This window comes from Pagrus major, chromosome 4 (genome assembly GCF_040436345.1).
Source record: "Pagrus major chromosome 4, Pma_NU_1.0".
NCBI lineage: Eukaryota > Metazoa > Chordata > Actinopteri > Spariformes > Sparidae > Pagrus > Pagrus major.
The window spans coordinates 6,824,467-6,840,322 of NC_133218.1; the positions used below are offsets into that span (position 1 = coordinate 6,824,467).

The window sequence follows — 15,856 nt, forward strand, 5'->3', positions numbered from 1 at the left end:
CGGTAGAAATGTCTTCAGAGGGAAACTTTTTACTTTGATACTCTGAGTACATTTCAGAGCCTGTACTCTATTACTTTTACTTGAGTACAGAAGTTGACAACATAAAATGGCTCCATACAGCTCGTCTGGTGTGATCTAAGTATTTGGAAGCTCTGAGATCCCAAATTGTTTTGGAAAGTTACTTACACCCTTTTTAAAGCTGAAATCTTCACTGTAGCTGCTAAGCTAAAAGCGTTAGCGTGCACCCTGTCTGAAGTGGATGCATGAGCTTCAACACCCAAATAACGTCTTTATTTTCAATTTTTTTTTTACCTTCCCTGATGCGATTTCAATGTAAGAAACGGGGGGCAAGAAGAGAACTTTGTAATAACAGCACTGTTATTTTGAAGATAGCCACTTGGTTTGGTTCACTCAAACTGCTGGAGCCTCGTATTAACTTAAGCAGAACATTTGAAGTCATTTTTTGTACAGAACCAGGACTTGATTTTGTTCCCTGTCTCTCGTACTGAAATCACATTAGACCTCTTCACAGCCAGTAAAAGAATTTGAAAAATCAGTCTGAGGAAAATGCATTAGTTCTCAGGCGTAATTACTCTGGCGCTTATGTGATGAACAACAGTGGCTAGCACAGCAATTTGTGCCCTCATTCAAAGAAAATCATCCTAAAAGCTTATTAATATTTATCATGTCCTCATTACTCAGTGTTCCCACTGCCTGTAGAGTAGCAACAGCTGTTCCTGGTAAAGTTCATTAAAGCAGAGAACAGCAATTTAGCTGAAGAGTTTCCATAATGAGACATTTCTTCTTTTGTGTGGAAATAAATGGAAGCCAAAACAAGGTAAAACTATGTTGTGCATAGAAGCTATTATGCTGCAGTAACAAGACAATTTAGTATGAATTAATCTGTTTTTCTTCCCTACCATGCAGCTTGCTCGCACAGAATGCACAAAGCAACCTCAATAAATAAAGTTAATAAAGTTTTATTTCTACTTTGTTATGTCAAACAATTAAATTCTTGTTGCTCAGACTCAAAGAAAACAAGGTTCTCCTCAGCGGGAATCATCTGATGCGTGTTGGACAAAAGGCTTAGTTAAACGAAAGACGAAGCATGTCGATTGACCTCATCCATCATCACTTACACCGCCTGGGGAAACGATTTCTCAAAAATGGGATACATTAAGTCATATGAAAACTGTAAATCTTTTGTTTTGTGTATTTCACAGAAATGTTTGTGCTCTCTGTTCTAGCTGCTGATGAGATGTTTCAGAATTTGAACATTAAGCAACATAAAGTTTTGGATTGATGTTGATTATTTTCTTGGTTTTATAAAGTCGAGTTGTTTTAAAGATCAAATATTTTACATGATTTTATCAGATATGTTATTTCTATAATCTCATTTTTGTAAAATTCTGGTTCTATGGCATATTTTGTGTTGTCTGTTTTATGTTGTTCACCTGTAACCAATTGTTAATTTCTCCACAACATTATATCTTGTTTTATTGTTGTATTGTTTGTTTATATTATATGTACCAGGGCTGTCTCGATAGCAGATTTTCAATACACTATTATCGAGGCCTAAAGAATTTACGATAACAATATTATCATGGTGTTTATCAAAAACTTGAAAAACTGTCATCTTTTCTTGTCATCTTTTCTTCTTGTCATTCATCTTTTACTGTTTATTGTGTGTTTTGTCTCTTAATGCATGTCACTGTCTACCGTCACCATCATATGAGCACTTAGTCCTCATGTGACTTCAATCCACTTCAATGTCAGTTGCAGTGTCCTATTTTGATTTGCAGACTTTGTTCATTTTTTTTCTCAGTGATTGTCATTATTAGTAATTAAATGAATATAAATCACTGAATATGAAAACGATTCATCAAGATTATTATTAAGTATTTGTTTACAGGGCAGACCTGCCACATCCAATACGGCGTCGACCTCGGCGTACGATCCTGCGAGTCAGTACGGCGTCTGTGGATGTACAAACGAAAATGAAGCGAAGTTACGCAGAAAAACGGAGGAAGCGGGAAGAAAACAGAAAGTTTGTGGCAAAACTACCAAAGGTGACTAACTTTACTGCTGACAACATTACTGAAGAGCAGTTAGAAGCAGGAGCTCGTTGAGCTAGCACTATCCTGATGCTGCAGGATGCTTCAAACCAAAGGGCTGCCTTCACTGTCCATGAGCAAGAGATCCTTCTCTTAAGTAAAAGTACTAATGCCACAAGTCAAAGCACTAATACCATATTATGTTTGAAAATACTCCATTACAAGTAAAAGTCCTGCATCCAACACTTTCCTTAAGTCAAAGTATGTAAGTATTATAGGCAAATTGTACTTAAAGTAAAGTAAAAGTACTCATCATGCAGTAAAATGTTCCCTGTCAGTGTTTTTATATCTGATGTTTGAGGATTAATATCACTGCTGCATTAATGTGTGTGTGCCATTTGTGTGCTGTAAATGTTTAAAGTTGAGCTCATTAACTTTTAACTATTTTATATACTGCTGTCTAGTTTAGTCTACAGAAATGCATCATATTCTGTGAGACCATCATATGTCTGTAGTGTGGCTGGCCTGTGAGAACCACAGATCTCTGTTTTCAGCTTTATGACGCTTTTTTATTTATCTGAAGGAGGAGGAGGATTTTCTCAACCTATGACGCAACATGCATCCGATCCTTCAGTTTATCACAAACATTCACATTCAAAAATCTTCATTTGGACAAACATAGTTTTCACTGGACAGGAAGGACATGAAAAAACATAATCTGTAAAGTAACTAGTGATTAAAGCTGCCAGATAAATGTAGCAGAGTAAAAAGTACAAGGTTTGCCTCTGAGATGTAGTGGAGGAGAAGTATTAAGTTGCATAAAGTGGAAATAATCAAGTAAAGAACAAGTATGTCAAGAACAGCACTTGAGGAAATGTAATTGGTTACCTTACACCACTGGGTACAAGCCTTACACTGTGTTGTGTGTGTGTGTGTAAGACAGAGTCTCCTGCTTGCTGCTGCACACATTGGAGAAGTTGTGTGAAGGTAAATTAACTTTATTTACCATACATACAGCCACAAAAGTGAGGACATATAAAGTGAGTAGAGTTCTCTATATGTAACTCTATATTTAGTAGTATTCTGTCAAAGAACCTGCTGGAAAATTAAATGATGACAGCCAATGACAGATCTTCTATGTGAATGGGCAATAAAGTCCAGTCTTATCATACAGAGATCATATTATTTATGCAAATAAGGTTTTACAATAGGTACATTTGTGTTTGCCTTTGGCTACATGATGACTAAACCTGGCCCTGTGGCTGTTGCTAGTATCACCACTGTCAAGCCTTTATGTAAAGTTTGGCTGCACTTTTACTGCAGTTCTTGTGCCACTAGCTCTCTTATAGCTGTAGCAATACGTCCACCGAGCCCAAGGGGCAGATTCTTTAACGTGTCAGAGCATTTGATTTATTTATTGCAATTTGGATGTTAAAAGATTTTCCTCAAACAAAATATGCTTCTTGAATAACTTTCTGCATTTTATGGCAGTTGGGAACCAGCACTGAGGTGCGTTACCATCACCCACTATTTTTATCATTATTTTTACTATTTTATTTTTAGAGGAGCTGGATTATTTACACAATATTATCATGTGTGTATTAATAGCAGGATATCAGTATTTCATTTTTAAATATCATGGTTATCAATACTGATTGTGACAGCCCTAACATGTACTGAATTTAGGGGCATCAAAGGCTCTGTACTAAAACATAAAACAGAAAGAGTGGCAATATATATTTAATCAATTTAATTGATCTTTGTAAATATCTGCTTATTCTGAATTTGATGGCAGCAACACATTTAAAACAAGTTGGCACAGGGGCGACAGAAGACTGGGAAGAAGTACCATCACGTGGTAACTAGTGTCATGATTGGTATGAAAGTGGCATCCTCGAAAGGCCCAGTCATTCACAAAGCAAGGACGGGGCTGGGTTCAGCACTTTGTGAAACACACGATCGTACGAAGGATGTTACTACATGGGCTCAGGAGCACGCTGTCAGTAAACACAGTTTGTTTGTAAATGATTGCATGTTGTTTTTATCTACGTTTAACGGCGTCAGAACTTTTTGGGAATCTGGGTTGTAATCTAGGATCACTGACCTCCACCAGGAAATGTACTGAGGTCTGCGGGTGTTATCAGTTGTCCTCCTTTTCACATTGTGGCCAGTTTCCAAGCTCGGCCCACAACAGAAAAACCTGCATACGTTCAAACCACAATAACAAAAGTTGACCTTTGTCAGGACGTTTCCACTGTTGGGTTTCACTGAAAAATACATTTCAGTTTCAGACAACGACACAACTAATGTAGAAATCAAACTATTACACAACCACAGATGTATAGTATTGTGTATTTTCCTTTCCTTTTTCCTTTTTATTCATATTCACTGTGTTTGTGTTTATTATAAAAAACCTGTCAGACTGCAGGGACGTGAACAGCATCAGCACTTATCGGTGTTCTACAAAATACAGTAACTCAATGTTCTCGCTGAGTCTTCAGAATTAAATTTGAATCAAACCAAAGACACAGATAACCACTTGTGCACCTAATGCATGTAATGAAAGGCTGTAGGATGAATTCCCCCAGTCGGTATGTGGCCGAGGTGAGACTGAGTGAGACAAGATGTCATTACAAGACAACCCTGTTGCGTGTGTGTGTCAGACAGTCAGACTAACTCATGTGACCTTTCACAGGTTATTAGCAGAGGAAATGAGGGAGCGTCAGCAATGATGTTTCACTTCCACTGACATCTTCATATTATTCACTCTGTGACTTTGTTCTTAAGTACAGTGTTCAGGTAGTTGTACTTTTCCATTTGACTTTTTACTTGTACTCCATCACATTTATTTGACAGCTATAGTAACTAGTAACCTTCTACTTTGACTGCAAAATGAATGGATACATTGAATATATCCTAATGAGCCTCACTTATCCTGAGTTTACTTGCATTACAATTTTTGCTCTTTTACTAAATGATCTGAGTACATCTTCTGCCACTGTTGTATTAAATTAAATACAATTCAAATTTAATTTAATCAATGTGGATATCAAGTTCACACTGGTGATGCCTGCCTTAAAACAATGATCAGATGGCCATGGGACCATTGAATCAACTTTTGCTTGCTCAACTTTTTCATCTTGTTCCAGCTGTTCCGATCATGGTCATACTGATCCTTTGTTAAAGGGACAGTTCACCCAAATAAAAAAAAACACATTTTCTGAATTGTTGTGCTATTTATTCATCTCGATTGTTTTAGTGTGAGTTGTGAGGAGATATTGGAGGCAGAGATGTTTGTCTTCTCTTGAATATAATGAAACTAGATGGCACTGGGCTTGTGGTGCTCAAAGTGGCAAAAAAAATGTTTGAAAAACAGCAACAAGAACAAGAACAAAACAAGACTATAGCATGCCAACAGCTGTCTGACAACACTGGAGCAACACTTGTCTCGTGTTAATGCAAGTCTTTAAAAAAGTTACCAAAGCTCTGGTAGCTTCTTCATTTTTCTTTCTTGCCTTTGTTTTTCTGTTATCCAGAGAACAGAAGCAAATCACAGGGAAAATAAAGGTGTAGGGATTCTAGTTTCTGCAAAGCACTTTGGAAACTATGTTTTTAAAGGTGCCATATAAATAGATATTATTTTTAGAATTATTATTAGAATTGAGTAGTGTTTTGCTGCAAAATATTGCCTCCACGTGCATCACTGAGACTCCTACATGAAATAAAATCATCACCTTTGAATTTTCTTATTCATCGTGTGGGTGACACGAACTGGCCACTTCGCAGTAAAGCACATTGCGTAACAGTCAATACTGGATGATGTGTTCCTCTTTTAAATGAATAGGATTTATATTAGGAAGAGCTCAAAGGGCGCACTGAAGGAGTAAAGATGTCCTTTGATATTAATGGATTAGCATATTTTTGTGCTCGAAGGTGGATTGGATTTATGCAACAGAGCTTTTAAAGAGCCCTCGAGGTAATTGTGTGATTCTTCCGCCCCCAATGACAGAAGGCAGGGTTCTGTCACGATGCTCTGGTGCTGCAGCACATAAAGGAGATTTACTGTGGAAAAAACACTCAGCAAAGACAGCTACTGAGACTCTTTTAGACCTAATGTGCATGACAGAAATGAACAGTGTTAGTGTCATATCATTCTGCACTCTGGCTTCAAATCTTACTTTTCTTCCAGGTAAAAATTGGACTTTTTCTTTTTTGCAGAAGTTCTTTAATCAAACTCTCCATTCACAAATTATCCATTCTATTAGAGACACCTTCTTTTGATGTTACAGGTTAAATCCCAGTTGAACTTGAGACTAACAATGGCAACAACGGGTTTGTTGTGTAATGAACACAGGCACTTTGGGGACTTATTTTACTAATTTTGTCATTTTGATCATGATCAGGCAAAACAAAGCTCATAAACTCCTCTTGTTTGTGTCTTTAATGCCAAATTAATCTGCATTTCACAGCCGGCCAGTTTGGAATATTACAATTGTGCTGAAGCCAAAACAAAAGCTTCTAACAGATATTTCTGTTCCCATATGGGGGATGTTGGATCAAAACTGTAGAAGTGTGTTTTGTTGAAACACAGAATGCTGACTGAATAATTTGGCAGAAATTGACCAGACTTTATTTGTTGAACTGATCTCGCCCCAGTGGACACAACACTGTGAAACAAGAACACTGCTGCCAACCATTCAAATACACCTGAAACCAGGAAATCCCAACCCACAGGTTAACATCTGTGTGGCATGTGTGCTCTCTACACTGTAAGAGTCATTGTTGTAATTTTACAGTAAATTACCAGCAGATAATTGCAGTAAATTCACAGTAGTATACAGTCACTATTTTACTGTGATATACTTCAACTTCAGTTTATTGAAAGTGCACATCACCCAGAGTCTCTGTAAAAACAGCAAACCACAATATCACATGTGAAAATATACATTCATAAGCAGTCACACACGTATACATGAAAATCACAGTCATGTACTGTGAGTCTACAGTATTTAATGTAACCCAACCACAACATAACTGAAGCACTACAATATGTTATTGCTAAAGGACTGTATGCTGCTGTACCCTAATGACAGCATTTACTTGTAATTTACTTTTTTTATGTATTCTTCCTGCAACTCAGTAGCCAGTAAATTCCTGTAAATGTACAGGATTATGCCATATTAAAATACAGTAATTTACATATAAACTGTATTTTTACAGAAACACATTGGCCCGTATAATTCTGTCCCCATTAACCAGCTAACCGAGTGCTACTGTATTTGCCTCAGCACAGTTATGCATCATCCTACATGACTGTTGTCCTACTCAGTTTGTAGATGGCTTATAGTGGTTTATCATGAGGATTATACATTATGGCTTTTCATTAATGATTTACTGACAGTCATTATGGTTTATTATTCATGTTAGTAAGAAACTTTCTAAATGACTCAGCAACATTTGTAGCTGTACACTTGATGTGTTACAACGTGGGGAAACCGTCAGTATTTACTTTTGGATGAACAACATTTTTTGCCATCATGTGTTAAAGTTTATAGCTATGACTTCCTCTACCTGTGGGAGGCGACATCAGTGATTTTGCTACTCTGCTCCTCTGTAGAAGACAGGCTGGCTCATGTAGAGCTGACCCGAGTGACCAAACAGCTCCCCCTTGTGGAGAATGTGCAGCATGGCAATTATAAACTGTATTATAGCAGAAGAGATTGTTGTGTTATTATGAAGGGGTGTACCTCCAGTTCTCTGGCTGGCCTCTTTGGACTGATAAATCTGAAAACAAATAAAATGCCTTGGCCTTTCCCTCAGTAGCACTTTTGATGTACCGCTGAGCAAGGCACTAAATCTTCCAGTAGAGTGCTGCTCCCTGGCCTGCAGATCAGGCTGTCAGACAAAAACTGATTAAAGATATAATATAAAAGCAGTAAAGGATGGTAAGAAAAAATGGTTATAATGGTTACTGTCAGTTGCAGCAGTTAGAGTACAATACCTTTTTTTTAAAAATGTTTTATGTTCAAAATGCCAAATTTAACAGCAACAGTAGTTGTTACAAAGGAGCTCCAGCAGGTGCAACTGTTGAGCTGCATTGTGGGAAGCCTGGCGTCATCCTTTCAGTCAGTATACACATGATCTAAGGAAAGTTTGTGTCCCTGAATCTGTCATTCAAACGCTCCCCTGAGTTCCTTACAAAATGAGCCTTACAAAAAAATATTTTTTCCCCGGCCAGAACTTTTTCTTCACTCATGAAATAAATTAATTTTTTCCTGAAAAATGTTTTTTCACTTAGTTTCACACACATGAAAAGAAAAACTTCTCATACAAGATTTTTTCTCCTGAAATACTTTCACACATCAAAACAAAAAATTCAATCATGAAAAAAAAACATTTGTCATGAATTTCTTTTCACTTAGTTTCACAAACTTGGTTTCAATCATGAAAAAGGGTAGGGTTATGTTTTCACAGATGGAAAAAACAATTAAGGAACTTAGATATATTATCCTGGGAAAACTTCTTTTTCCACCAGTTCTCAAGTCATAAACACAGGAGAGAAGACGATTTAGATCAGACTTGGAAAATGGATCACCAGAAAAAAAAATGTCTTCACTTTCCTCTTAGGGCTTCCATAGTAAACACTGCAGATGTTAGAACATTTAGAAAAGATAAAGAATGCAATTGATTATTGCATAAAACAAAAAACAAAACAAAACAAAACAAAAGGAAACACTGCGCAGGAGTTGTATTTCTTACAGAAACTTAAAACAATCTTCACCTAGTGGAGTGTTTGAAAGATTGTCTAAACCTCAATGAATTACTGATATTTACACTATAAATCAAACTGATAACATATATGGTTTCCATTAGCTTCTAAATGGTGTGTTAAATGAAATCACAAAAACGTGTCATGAGAGCTGCTGTTTGATCAAGTTGTGTGTTTGTAGGTTGCCAAGACACAGTTGTCTGGCTGCAGCGGATGCCTGGTGATTTACCTCAACAGCCGAGTCTCATGAGTGTCAGAGTGTTTCACCTGAGAGCAGATCAGCACACACACATGCATACATATACGTTACACACAGCCCGCCAGACACCCTGTAGGATATGAGGAACACCTGGAGAATACTGTGTTCTCTTTCTGTTCACCTTCTCGTTTTGTCATTGAACTAAACTGGCGACAAGTAGGAATTTCAGACACGCTGCAGTAAAGGTTTTAGTGGTTGCAGTCGGTATTTTTAAGATGACTTCTTCTTAAAGAGGCCGAGATGAAGGCCAAGGCTTTGTCAGTGAAGGAGTGCACATGGATGTCAGAGGAGTGCCACCTGCTGGGTGAGCTGCATGGAGACTCTCAGAGGGAAGGCCTGTGTTTACCGAACATCTTCAGGTCCAAAAAAGTGAGGCCGCTCGGCAGGATTCAGACCGGACCCATCTACCAGGTCTACCACACGGCCAGAGAGCTCCTGCTGGAAGTGCTGGACCGAGGAGCCGTCCGGGAGCTGATCAGGAGAGCTGCCAGTGTGAAGGCTGGAGGTAACCATCAGAGCAGAGAGCAGGGAGCAGATCTCTCTGAGGGGGAGTATGCTGAGGCGTTGGCGTGGTTCTCTATCGTCCTGCAGAGCGGCCTGTCTGTAGGAGAGAGCAGCAGCTTTGGCTCTGAGCTGACATTCAGACTGGATGGATGGCAGGGGGTCCTGAAGAGAAACAGCTTCCAGACCAGCCTGCTGTCTCTGACCAGACTGGAGGACGGAGACAAGCTGGAGGTGCTCTCTGCTTTCTGCAGCCACATCACCAGGCGCTACCAGGCTTTATACACACCTGGTCACAACCTGGCTGTGAAGAAATACAGACTTTCCTACCAGCAGGGTCCTTGCTCTCTCCATCTCGCCCTCCTCTGTGACACGAGCTCTGGGTTCATCTGTAACATGTATCTGTACTGTCCGGAGCAGCTCCAGAGGCAGAGCAGGAAGCCTGTAGTGGAGCAGGTAGTCAGATACCTGCTGAGACCTTTCTGCAGCCAGAGGTACCTGGTTCAGCTGGACAGCTCTGCGTGGATGGAGGGCAGACTCACAGACGTCTGCTCTGGCTTAGGGGTCAATGTTGATTTTGTTCCACTGCTCAAGGACCCGACATCATCTCCGGTCAGACCACATCAGCAACAAACATCTGAGGGTTCACCGTCTCATCTCCAGGGCTGGACCGGACCTGCTCTGTTCCCTGTGTCAGACCTGAAAGGATCAGAGGTAGACTTGTTCCTCCCAGGCCTCTGGGCGACGCTACACATCATCTGCATCAACACATTCATTCTCCACACGCTGCAGATCCAGGGCTCAGGCAAACAGGTCCACCTGACTGAGTTCACCAGGACTCTGGCCTCTCAGCTGGCTGTGGACAGCAGCGTCACTGTGCCGGTTCTGCCGCCGCTGAACAGCACTTCATACCAAGAGACGAGGTCTTCTAAGAGAAGGTTAGTCTTGCAGTGTTTCAGTTTGAGCTAAATATAGTCTCACAGTATTGGACTTTTGAAGAAACAACAAATCAAACAGAAAACAGTCAAACAGAAGCAGAGGTAGAGTGATGACTTTCTATTTTTGGAAGCATTTCATCTCTAAAAATATTTATATCAAGGCTCCGATTCAGTTGTTTCCTTTGCAACTTCAGCTGAATTCAATTTAATATGACTGTTCAGGTTCATCTACAACAAACAATGAAATGTAGACTTATATTCTCTCAGTATAGTGCACATTTTGGATGATTTAATGAAAGACAGTTGTGCAAGAAGTATGTGTCATTAATCTCCGTTAAGTGAGATTTCTGCACAGAGCCCAAAGGATACTAAAAGTCAACACCCAGCCCAGCCACAGTCTGTTCACCCTGCTGCCATCTGACAAAAGATACAGAAGTATCCGCTGCCGTACCACCAGCCTACAGAGCAGCTTCATGACCCAGGCTGTGAGACTCCTCAAGTCATCATCAAGTCCCCATTGTCTAAAATAGATGTGAGAAAGGACTCAAACTATTTTGTTTTTAAACCCTTGTTTAAAAAATGACATTACATTTACCTTGTAATACAGATTCTAATACTACAAGCACATATTGACATATACTGAAAATGAAACATCATATATTAACAATACATTTTATGGATGGAGTCCACATATAGTGAGAAAATCCTTGGTGTGTTTGTCTCCTCCCGTCTTCACTATTGTAATTCACTGTTTACAACCCTGAGTCGTTCGGTGCCTCGGCTTTCTCTTCAGAGTTGGATGGTGTTTACGTCCCTGTCCTCGTCTCGTGGATCTGACATCCTCAATGCTAACATCTCTCGGGGAGGCCACTCGGTGATTTGCCTCTCTGGAATGCACTACCACTGGGTTACGCCGGTCCTTGATTGGGATACAGCTTCCGTTTTCTGCTATCCTTGTTTTTTAATGCTCTTTGTGTTTTTCCTACATATGCTAAAACACATGGATGTGATGTAAATACCCTCCCACGTGTTTACATTTTCATGCCACAGACACCCAAAGGTCCTAATCATTGATCATGAGAGCAAACATTTTCTCTAAAATCATTATCTGAATGTTACAATGATTCAGCCTAATAACTATAAGCCTACTTCCTACGCATGCCTGTGAGAATAAGACACAACAGTCCTTTCTTGTAATTTTGTGATTTGACGTGGAAACCTTTCATAGAGCGGTGAGCTCAGTACTGGACATGATTTTATAGTATTGCCTTCTCTTCCTTCCACTTCAAGATTTCGGCAGATGTAGAGATTTTGAGATTTTGACTCATGAGATGATGAATTTGATGTAACATCTATTTATACAAGATAGATGTTTGATGTTTTGATGTATGGCTTTGCATTTTTGCATTTTTGTTGTTCTGTATGAATTTTTCCTACTTTTGCTGATTATCAGGTTGCTGGATGCTTTTAATGTTTGTTACTCAGGCTCTTGGGCTTATGATCCACACCTGCCATCATTGAGCTTGTTAGCTTGTTGGCCTAAAACAGTCTGACCTGATGATTTGAGTAAGCGTGCAGGCTTGACCTTCTTTTCATCCTATAGAGGAGAAAAGAAACCAGAAAATATTCACATTTAAGAAGCTGGAATCAAAAAAACTTGACTTATTTTTGTCTGAAAAATTACTCAAACCGATTAATAAATTATCAAAATAGTTTATTTATTTAAAAGTTGACAAAGTTAATAGTTTCAGCTTTAAACTGATCTATTGAGCTACTGAGCTTCACAAAACATATTTAAGGGTTTTAATATTGTGACTTTAAAGAATTTGAAATGGTTTCATTTCTGTTCTGTCTCTGGTCTTGCAGGACACACACTTCCAGCTGTCATCAGTTGAGGGAAAATGACAAGCAAACCTTCAGCTCTGCAGTGAGGCTGCACAGGTGGAACCGACCCGGAGTGTGTGGTTTGGACAACACTGGCAACTCCTGCTACTTAAATGCTGTGTTACAGTGTCTGTGCTCCACTGTGCCCCTTGTCGAGCACCTCCTCAGTCAGGACACTCGCAAAGAGCTGGCAAGGTAACACCACCCACCCCCTCTGCTGCCACCCTCCTCTTTCTGCCTTACTTGAGTGTTGACAGCCATGTTTTCCTGGTGGTTTAACCTCTGCTCATGCAGGTCTAAGTGCCGTGTGGCTGAGGTGTTTGTGCGCCTGCTGGAGGAGATGTGGATGGGAAGTAGCTCCAGCTGTGCTCCTGTGGAGGCCCGGTCTGTGCTCTGCTCCATCCTCCCACAGTTCAACAACTATGCCCAGCAAGACGCCCAGGAACTGCTGCTTTATCTGCTCAACGCACTCCATGACGACCTCAGAAAGGTGCACCAATCACACCACATACCTCTCTGTGGCTGATCACTACACCTACAGGATGAGTAAATCTGTGTGTGTGTTTTTAAGGTTGCAAAGCGCCAGATGCGCTCCTCGATACGGCAGCCGAGAAAAGACCAGAATAGAAACTGCTCCACTGCAGCGGGGGAGTCCACCATCGTCTCACATCTGTTTGAGGGCCAGCTGAGCTACATGACCGCCTGCATGCACTGTGACCAGCAGGCACACAGCACACAGACCTTCACCGTCCTGTCACTGCCCATTCCTGCAGACATCATCAAGTGCTCCATTCAGGTACCTCCTAACAGCTGGAAAACATCGTCCAGACTGTATGCGGGTCATTTTTTAGGTGTTGGTGGTCGTCTTGTCCTTATTATTCATGTTTTCTCACAGTTCTGTCTCTACATTGTGCAGGACTGCCTGTCACTGTTCTTCGAGCAGACGATCCTGACGGGAGGAGAGCAGATGTTGTGTTCAGTGTGTCAGCTGAGGAGAGAAACCACAGTCCTCACCTGTTTAGACAAACCTCCAGAGATCCTCATGTTGCACCTGAAACGGTGGGTAGAAACTAACACTTATACGTAAGTTTAATTAATGAATGCACAAAATTTAAAACTATTCATCATTTACAATATAATCTCACCTAAAGGTCACATGATCTTCACAAGCAGACAAACTTTGTCCAGTTGGTACAGAACTGAAGTTTTTTTCAGAGCAGTTTAAGGACTTTTAGTCTATTTTGGCAAGACCAGACACTACAAGTGGACAAGGTCAAAGTTTAAATTAATGGATATCGTCATGAAACTTCCTCAGATGATTACTTACATCAAAAAAATAAATTTTATGTTAACATATGCAAATGATGCATTATTATCTGAAAAATTCACTGATTATCCAACCCAAACGACAGAGTAAATGTTAGCCAAGTACGTTTCAGCAAAACCACTTTTCACTTTATATTTGTCTAAGTTGAATTTTATCCTTTGTCACAAAGTTGTGTTTATGCTCTGGTTGGCTTTATGTACAAAAAACACTTGGTTTTGGTTGGAAACCATCATGGTTTGGCTTAAAATACCCGAAAAATAGCCGGTTTTGTTGCCACAAGAACAGCTGGAAATGTCCCCAGGTGTCCTTAAAAATATCCAGTGGTGTGACTCGAGCTGCGGTCAGCCGTTTAGCAGCCTTGCTGGCTGTAGTAACACCACCACCATCCCCTCCACCTCCTGATGTGAAAGGTGGCTAATAAGCATATAATGTGAGCCTGATATATGTTTGATACAGATGTCAACCTTGGACGTATGTGTGGTTTGCAGAAATGTGAACATTATCTCCTTGAGACTGAACTGAATTAGCTTCATTTGCAGCACAGAAATCTGAACGTTGTGTAGAGGCAGGTTCAAATTTCTTGTTAATTTTGTCGACATATTAGAGGCAAACATTTTTACAAAGGGATTTTTTTCTTTTTATGAATCTATAAATAAGAAAATACCGTCAATAGCCATTAAAAATAATAATTTGTCATGTTTTTAGGAATAAAATGTTCTATAAATCCGGCCATGAATGACATATGAACAAACCCCTCTGTAAAAACCTTTAGAATACAGATAGGAATAACACTGGAAACGTTGGTGTATGCAAGTACTGCTGAAGTGGAGATTTCTGGCTCAGAGTCTGAGAAAAAACTCATTTTGAGAAAGATACTGTAGTGTAAAGTTCAATACATTTTTATTTTAAAATGGTGGATAGGGTAAAAGTAGGCTATAACTAATAGATGTCACCATGAAACTTCCCAAGCTGAGTACTTTAATTAAAGACAATATTTTTTTGTATTACAAGTTTTCTGACATTTTATGTTTAAATATGCAAATGGAGCCGTCTAATTTATTGTGCACTAATTTGTAGAAATGTCCAGAACGGAAATCTGAACTAAAATAAACGATTTTTGGACATTTTCTTTTCACTAGTCTGAAACTAAGAGCCTCGAGAGTGTCTATATTTTGTGTTAATTCAAGAATAGTCATGCGAGTTATGTATTCTGTTGTGAAGTGCTACTTTGTCTAAATAACCTGTGATATCCTGGAGGGCTCATGTTGTCAGTATTATTAATGATATCTTCTTAAATCAATGTCATCTATTTCTCCTCTGCAGGTTTGGCTGTAAGGGGAAGAACCAGGTGAAACTGAGGACTAATGTTTCGTTCTCCATGAAGCTCAATCTCTCCCCATTTCTATCCAGCTCGGTACAGAACACCTCATATTCTTCATACTGCCTGTTCGCTGTTGTGGTGAGTAAACACAACCACATATATATTAAATTAATTTTAAACTACAACAAACAGTGAATTGTATCAGCCTTTAATGGCAGATTACTTATAGAAACCCTGTGTAGGATTTAGGAGGATCTATTGGCAGAAATGTAATTTAAGGATCAAGATTTGTGTCTTTGTTACCGTAGATCGAGCCTTTATATCTAAACTTTTCAGTCCCACGTTTTATGGAATCGGGGTTTTAACTGATCTCTTTCCTTCTCTAGAACCACACAGGTAATCTGAACATGGGTCACTACACGGCTCTCTGCCATAACGCCCTGACCCGGACGTGGCACTGTTTTGACGACTCAGCAGTCAGAGAGGTACAGGACAGCCTTGTGCAATCTCCAAACACCTACATGCTGCTCTACAGCCGCAAGCCATTTCAAAAGCCAAAGATCAACGGACTCTGAGCTCTCCAGCCGGCAGGCAAGCAGGAGTTCAACTTCCTTTTTATCTTTTTGATTTGATCTATTTTAACGGTGAGTCCGACAATGTTAAATCACTGGAGTAATCTTTTAAAGTGTAACATCTTGTTTTTTAGCTGTCGTCTCTGTAGCTTTACTCCAAATAAGTTTAAAGATACAGCATTGACTTGTGCATCATTATTAAAGCCAACAACACACCACCATGTTGTCTTT

At 39.6% G+C, this 15,856-nt stretch overlaps 1 protein-coding gene across 1 annotated transcript; it reads left to right on the forward strand.

The window, feature by feature from the left end:
- Nucleotides 1-9,254: 9,254 nt before the first annotated feature.
- On the forward strand, nucleotides 9,255-15,628 carry LOC140995028 (uncharacterized). The gene is made up of 8 exons (XM_073464915.1): nucleotides 9,255-10,533; nucleotides 10,616-10,628; nucleotides 12,413-12,600; nucleotides 12,700-12,895; nucleotides 12,977-13,201; nucleotides 13,322-13,464; nucleotides 15,056-15,191; nucleotides 15,440-15,628. Exons 1-8 carry the CDS (start codon nucleotides 9,323-9,325, stop codon nucleotides 15,626-15,628), a joined length of 2,301 nt encoding a protein of 766 aa, XP_073321016.1. The 5' UTR covers nucleotides 9,255-9,322.
- Nucleotides 15,629-15,856: the final 228 nt, after the last annotated feature.

Bases quoted from the DNA above. Each gene is read 5' to 3' on its own strand.
- LOC140995028 (XM_073464915.1), top strand. From the start codon at position 9,323: ATGAAGGCCAAGGCTTTGTCAGTGAAGGAGTGCACATGGATGTCAGAG. The intron at 12,896-12,976 runs GTGCACCAATCA...TGTGTTTTTAAG, and splicing joins TCCATGACGACCTCAGAAAG to GTTGCAAAGCGCCAGATGCG. The intron at 13,465-15,055 runs GTGGGTAGAAAC...TCTCCTCTGCAG, and splicing joins CTCATGTTGCACCTGAAACG to GTTTGGCTGTAAGGGGAAGA.